The sequence below is a fragment of the Quercus lobata genome, chromosome 1 (genome assembly GCF_001633185.2).
Source record: "Quercus lobata isolate SW786 chromosome 1, ValleyOak3.0 Primary Assembly, whole genome shotgun sequence".
In the NCBI taxonomy this organism is placed as follows: domain Eukaryota; kingdom Viridiplantae; phylum Streptophyta; class Magnoliopsida; order Fagales; family Fagaceae; genus Quercus; species Quercus lobata.
In genome coordinates, this window is record NC_044904.1 from 2,435,017 (window position 1) to 2,442,295 (window position 7,279).

A 7,279-nucleotide genomic window follows, 5' to 3' on the forward strand; every position below is an offset into this window, starting at 1 on the left:
ATGCCACACGCGTTCCGTACCGTGGCAAATTTGTCACGGTACTCTTCAATGTTCCAAAAAATATACCATATCACGTATCTGTTAAATGGGTTTAAATTGGGTTTAGTGTGGGATATGTACCAAATATTTAGCATTTGGTAGATATCCCACATCTACTGTAGGTGCTTAAGGAGAGGTCTTTTTTTTTTTAAGCGAAAATTGAATTTCAGATTTCTTATTTGATTGTTAGAAACTTTATTAGTTGAGTTAATTAAAACCCGCTAAAAAATTTTGTTATTATGATACAATTAATTGGGTTATTATGAAAATATTTAAAATGTACAATTATTTTTTTTAGAACATGAAAAAATTTTCTTTGTAAAAATTTGAAATTATATTAGTTTTAAATCTTTTAGAAGTAACGTCAAATGAGTTGAAAATACTTTTAGATGAACTAAAAGTAATTTAAATTTCAAAGACATTTAAGATAAAATCGAAAGCATTTGAAATATAATTTGAGATGACAATTATAAAATTATAGTGTAATTAAAATCTAATTTAAATTTTATTCAACTTTCACTTTAATATATTACATTATATAATTTTTTTGCAAAGGTAATGGTTCTGTGTATCTACTGTTTGAATGAATTGATGTTTGAAGCTTCCTAGTTCCTACCGAAAAAAAAAGTAACTTAATCATGGTTATTCAGAGGAAAAAAATAAAAGCAACTTAACCATGGTTGCTTTACAAAAGTAAAGCATTGATAAAGCTTGCTAAAGCAGTCAATCTTAATCATGGTGTTCTGCTTTTTCTATCCTTCTTCCTTTAAACATGATTTCTTCCAACTATTTGTGAGCACCCACTTTACCTTGGTGCTTTTTTTTTTTTTTTGAAAACACCTCGTTGGTGCTTTTGACAGTTTGATAACAGTTTACCGAAAAAAAATAAATAAATAAATAAGAAAGAAGAAAAAAAAAGATAGTTTGATAACACGAAATATAAATTTATTAACAATTGAAATGTTCTTATAATATGAAATATAAGTTTCTCTACCCAAATATATATATATATATATATATAAATTATTACTGTTAACCCCATGAGATTAAAGTTGACCAAAGTTGAGGCATAGACCGATTTAAGAAAAAAAAAAAAAAAAAGTTGAGGCATAGACAATTTTGCAATGGATAATGCAACATATTAAAGAGTATCTCTAATAAAAAATAAAGAAGAGTGTCCCTAATAAAATATATTTACTTTATATGAAAATTCGTTCCAATAAGATTGGAACTAATAGTTTTATCTTTGTCCACAAAACTGTAGACTTGGTTTGAGTCCTATATATACAGAGTCATTTGGCTGAATATTGTTAAATTTGGAATTTATTTGCGTTATAGGTACTGTTTCAACTTATTTAGGGAAATGAGGAAAGAAAATGAATTTCGGCAACAATGTTGCCAAAATTCAACAAAAGTATGAGAGAAAAAGAGAAAAAGTAGGAGATAAAATTTTGAATTTCGGTAATGTGATTACCGAAATTCCTACTGCTCAAACCAGCTACCCAAGTGTGTGCTGTTTGCTCAAAAAAAAAACCAATTGTGGCAATGCCATTGCCGAAATAGGGGAAGAAAAAAAAAATTGTGGCAATTATGGCAATGCCATTGCCGAAAATGGAAGGGGAAAAAAAAATAGTAGTTGTCGAAATTTGGGAAGGAATTAAAAAAAAATGTTACGTCCACAATATTTTTACAATATTTTCACAACAAATCACAAGTAATTAGTCATTATTAGTTTAAATTTGAATTTAACACTGATATTACTTTTTTAATCCAACAATAATAACCTGCCACTTAAAATTTGTTGTAAAAATATTGTAAAAATTGTGTGCACATATCATTTCTTAAAAAAAAGGTGTGTAATGGAATTGTGGCAATGACATTGCCGAAATAAGAGGGAAAAAAAAAATTTCCCTCTTATTTCGGCAATGCCATTGCCACAATTCCATTACACTTTTTTTTTTTTTTTTAAGAAATGATATGTACACACAATTTTTACAATATTTTTACAACAAATTTTAAGTGGTAGGTTGTTATTGTTGGATTAAAAAAGTAATTTCAGTGTTAAATTCAAATTTGAACTAATAATAACTAATCACCTGTGATTTGTTGTGAAAATATTGTAAAAATATTATGAACGTGACATTTTTTTTTAATTCTTCCCTAGATTTCGACAACCACTTATTTTTTCCCCTCCCATTTTCGGTAATGGCATTGCCACAATTGGTTTCTTTTTTGAGCACACAGCACACACTCGGTAGCTAGTTCGGGTAGCAGGAATTTCGGTAATCACATTACTGAAATTCAAAATTTTCTCTCTCCCACTTTTTCTCTTTCTCTCTTATACTTTTGTTGAATTTCGGCAACACTGTTGCCAAAATTCACTCTCTTTCCTCATTTCAAAATTTTCTCTCTCCCACTTTTTCTCTTTCTCTCTTATACTTTTGTTGAATTTCGGCAACACTGTTGCCAAAATTCACTCTCTTTCCTCATTTCCCTAAATAAGTTGAAACAGTGCCTATAACGTAAATAAATTCCGAATTTAGCAATATTCAGCCAAATGACTCTATTTATACATGTCACTATTCCAATAGATTCAATGCAACTAACAATGAACATTATTGGTCCATTTGGATTGAGGGGAGGGAGGGGAGAAGAGGAGAGTAGAGTAGATTTAGTATAAAATTAGCTTATTTTTAGCTAACTTTACTCTATTCCCCTCTATTCCCTCTCTTTTTCCCCCTCCATCCAAACAGGCCACAAAAAAGAACACCCTTGAACATTGTGTCACCATAATCCATGTATTAAGAGATTGCTATTGGGCCTAAAGTATTTGGGTTGGGTTGAATGTCCGTTTCAATCAAAATTTTAACCTTAAGCAACCCAGTTTTATAAATTCTTTGTTATTCAAACCCAGGCCACTCAATTCTTGTTACTTATCCACATTAACATTAACAAAGCCCCAAACAAACTGAAGCACTTTATGCTCTATTATACCACACAGAGATCAGAAACAGAGCTTTGCATTGCATTCCTGGGACGACTCTGTGATGGCTCCAGCTGCGTGATGATTTCGAATGAATGGTATCTTCAAGGTTTCTTTTTTATTGATTTTGGCTGATTTTGGAGTTTGGGTACGTGGAGAAAAATTGGTTTGTTTGTTTGTTTATATAGTGTAGGTAAGGTGTTTGTTGTTAGTTCTGAGTGAGGATTTCTAATTAGACGAAAAACAAAATAGGACGAAAAACGTTTATAAATTATATTTTTTGCATTACTTGTTGAAGCTGTGGATTATGAAAGATTAAGAGTGAAAGGTGATGAACAACTCATGAAATAAAGATTGCAAATTTAAATGTATTGAAAAATTAAAACCACACATAAAAGATGTGAAGTTAGAAACAACATTAAGAAGACAAATGAGGAAAAGAGTGGAGAGTTTAATATGTTCATCATTGGGGGGACGCTCGTGCAAGAGAGGTTAAAAACAGAGTATTTTTATTACTATGAATGATAAAAATGATGATTAATTATAGTTCAGAGAATAAGAATAGAATAGGAGAGAGTTTGACTTTCTTTCTGTATTTCACCCAATCGCATAGCCTTTTAAATGTGATGGAGAGGAAAGCTACTTTCAATGTACAAATACCCATTTAAAAAAGCTAAACTTTGAATTACTTATATGTAAAATGTATGCACTTTGATCATACTATTTTGCTTTGTCTACAATTCTTCTTTCTTGGTGCAGGCGTAAGATTTTGTGATGTGGAATTGGATAAAGTATAATGGTTAATAACTCAGAACCCAGTATGAAAATAAATTAGTTGGTGTTGGAAACAAAGCACTTCATGCCCCAAATCTCCAACCCTTCAACACTTACAATCTTCTGCTCACTAACTTATAAGAGATTTCTTTTTTACAGCCTGCAATCAAAATGCATTTCATCCTCATCATCTCCTGTTCCATCCCAACACACATTGCCTATTTAATACTAGACCAAAAGTCATTCTCCCAAGCCCTTCAAACCTTCAAATGGGCTTCCAAACTCCCCAATTTTACCCACTCTCAATCCACCTACCGTGCATTGATCCACAAGCTCTGTGCTTTCCGCCGCTTCGATATTGTAAAGGAATTACTTCAAGAAATGCCCAACGCAATCGGGTCACCCCCTGATGAAGACATTTTCATCACGATCGTCCGTGGTCTAGGGCGGGCACGTATGGTTAAGCGGGTAATCAAAGTGGTTGACTTGGTTACCCAGTTTGGAAAGAAACCTTCTATGAGGATTTTTAATTCAGTACTTGATGTTCTTGTTAAGGAAGATATTGATTTGGCTCGAGAGTTTTATAGGAAGAAGATGATGGGGAGCGGTGTTGAAGGTGATGAATACACTTTCGGGATCTTAATGAAGGGGCTTTGCTTGACTAATAGGATTGGTGATGGTTTCAACTGTTGCAAGTGATGAAGTCTAGGGAAATCATACCAAATACTGTGATTTATAACACATTACTTCATGCACTTTGCAGGAATGGGAAAGTTGGGAGAGCAAGGAGCTTGATGAATGAGATGGAGGAGCCTAATGATGTGACTTTTAATATCTTAATATCTGCGTATTGTAAAGAAGAGAATTTAGTTCAAGCTCTTGTTCTCTTAGAGAAGTGCTTCAATCTGGGGTCTGTGCCTGATGTTGTAACAGGGACTAAGGTGCTGGAAGTTCTCTGCAATGTTGGTCGTGTAACTGAGGCTGTAGACATTTTGAACAGATTGGAGAGCAAGGGAAGTGTGGTGGATGTTGTGGCTTATAACACTTTGATAAAGGGGTTTTGTAGATTAGGGAAAGTGAAAGTTGGGCATCGCCTTTTGAAGGAGATGGAGAGGAGGGCTGCTTTCCAAATGTGGACACTTACAACATATTGATCTCTGGTTGTTGTGAGTATGAAATGTTGGATTTGGCTCTTGATCTGTTTAATGAGATGAAAACAGATGGAATTAATTGGAATTTTGTTACATATGATACATTAATTAAAGGATTGTGTTCAGGAGGGAGGATGGAAGATGGGTTTAAGATTTTGGAAATAATGGAGGAGAGTAAGGAGGGACCTAGGGGTCGTTTAAGCCCTTATGATAGTGTGTTATATGGTTTGTATAAGGGGAATCAGTTAGATGAAGCACTCACATTTCTGATCCAGATGGAAAAGTTATTCCCTAGAGCAGTCGATAGGAGCTTGAGAATTGTATGTCTTTGTGAAGAGGGTGCTATTGAGGATGCAAAGAAGGTTTTTGGTCAGATACTTGGAGAAGGGGGAGTTCCAAATGTTCTTGTTTATGACCATTTAATCCATGGATTTTGTGAAGTAGGGTATATGCGTGAAGCATTTGAGCTGATGAATGAGATGGTTGGTCGTGGTTATTATCTGCTTGCACCAACATTCAATGCTCTGATTAGTGGGTTCTGCTGGCAAGGAAAGGTCAGCAGTGCTTTGAAGCTCATTGACGACATGGTTGTGAGGGGTTGCAACCTTGATATAGGAAGTTATAATCTTGGTTGATGCTCTTTGTAGGAAGGGGGATTTTCAAAAGGCTTTTGGGCTCTTTTCACAAATGTTAGAAAAGGATATTGCTCCTGATTTTTCATCATGGAACTCATTGCTTCTTAGTTGGTGTCAAGAAACATCATGGTTAGCAAGACAGAACATGTTCCAAGTAAGTTACCTTTTACAGCAGATTGCTGAGATTTGAATTAATTTTAGCTATTGAGATATAGATGAAGTGTAAGACAAAGAATTTTCAACTTAGTGAATGGGAGTAAGAGTAAAGGCTGCAGCTATGTTCGTTATCTACCAATTCTGCAACTTAGTGAATGGGAAATGAAGGTTTTTTCATATATTCCAAGTTAGAGGTTCAAGAGTTAGAGATAGTTTGAGGAAGGTGCTTCTTGGGAATGTAAGTAGAGATCTTCAGTATTATTTGATGTATGCACTTTCTTATTACTAGCTTGCCTTTTAATTTACACAGGTTGAAGACCACACATTCAACCAGAAATAATTAGAAGTAAAAAAACTCTGAATAAAGAAATATAAAACATAGACAAGGTTAAAAGAAACATACAGTAGCAATCCAGATCTACCTTGAATATTCATTAATAGAAATAGACACTAGACTAATTTTTTTATAATTCAACATTTTTAAAGATATTTCGATTTTCCTATCATATTAATTTTGATTTCGAAAATTACAAACTAAAATGAGAGATCATATTTCTTGTGTTGTAAATGCCCATTATTAATAGTATTTTCTCTATCATAGCAATCCAGTCCAAAAAAAAAAAGGGCTTTTTAGCTAATAAGAGATGAGATGCTAATGAAATTAACTCATGTTGATGGTGAAATCACCATCACTCTGAAGCATATGATACTGGTTGGCACTTGGCAGTGGAAATGAAAGATAGAGTGGTTTTCCAACAATTGCACATCATATGCTACCATTTGTAAGTCCTCGTTAAGACCCATGTTCTCAAGTTCTGTCAATTTCATCATTGATATTCTTTAATTGGATCATTTCTACAATTAAAAAATATGGGGACTTCTATAATTTCCCATTAATTTGGTTAGGCAATCAATTGACTTATGCTTCTTAATGCAACCGGTGGCTGTTTACATCATTAAATTTCAATAAAGCATTCTTTAATATTGCAGTTGCTAACTTACTTTCTCTGTGCTATAAGCGGTCCTGTCAAAATAAATTTTCAATTCCTCTTTGTAGTAAAGAGTCCACAAACCCTCATTCACTTGTCTTATTGATTTCTATTGTTAAGTTAGCCATGACTATCATAAAATTTATGGGAGATGGCTTTGCACTGAAATTTATCCACAATAATTCTATCTTTTTTTTTCTTTTCTTTTTTGGTGCCTAGTAATACTTTATTAAGAATGAGCAAAACTAAACAGGGGAAAAGTGCCGCAAAAGAGGGGTTTTACCTCCATCTCTATCCTAAGGACAAAACCAACGGTCTGGAATGGATGAGCTGGGATCAATCCCAACATATTACAAAAAATGGCCCACTTAGCAATATTATGGGCTACAATATTAGTTTCTCTAAAAGCGTGAATTACACCCAATCAGATAAAAATTGAAAAAGTATCTAGCTTCCTCAATTAGGTGCTCAATAGACCAGTCAGGCTCCAAGTGTGGTTCTGTAACTAGATAATAACATTTAGAGTGTCTCCTTTACAAACCCAATTTCCAT

The 7,279-nt window shown here is 33.5% G+C and overlaps 1 protein-coding gene across 1 annotated transcript; it reads left to right on the forward strand.

The window, feature by feature from the left end:
- Positions 1-2,835: 2,835 nt before the first annotated feature.
- LOC115974236 (pentatricopeptide repeat-containing protein At2g17525, mitochondrial-like) lies at positions 2,836-7,070 on the forward strand. Its single transcript, XM_031094500.1, is given in 5 exon segments — positions 2,836-4,478; positions 4,481-4,909; positions 4,912-5,572; positions 5,574-5,736; positions 5,830-7,070. Coding segments are annotated over 5 exon segments (1,767 nt in total). The 5' UTR covers positions 2,836-3,967; the 3' UTR covers positions 5,833-7,070.
- Positions 7,071-7,279: the final 209 nt, after the last annotated feature.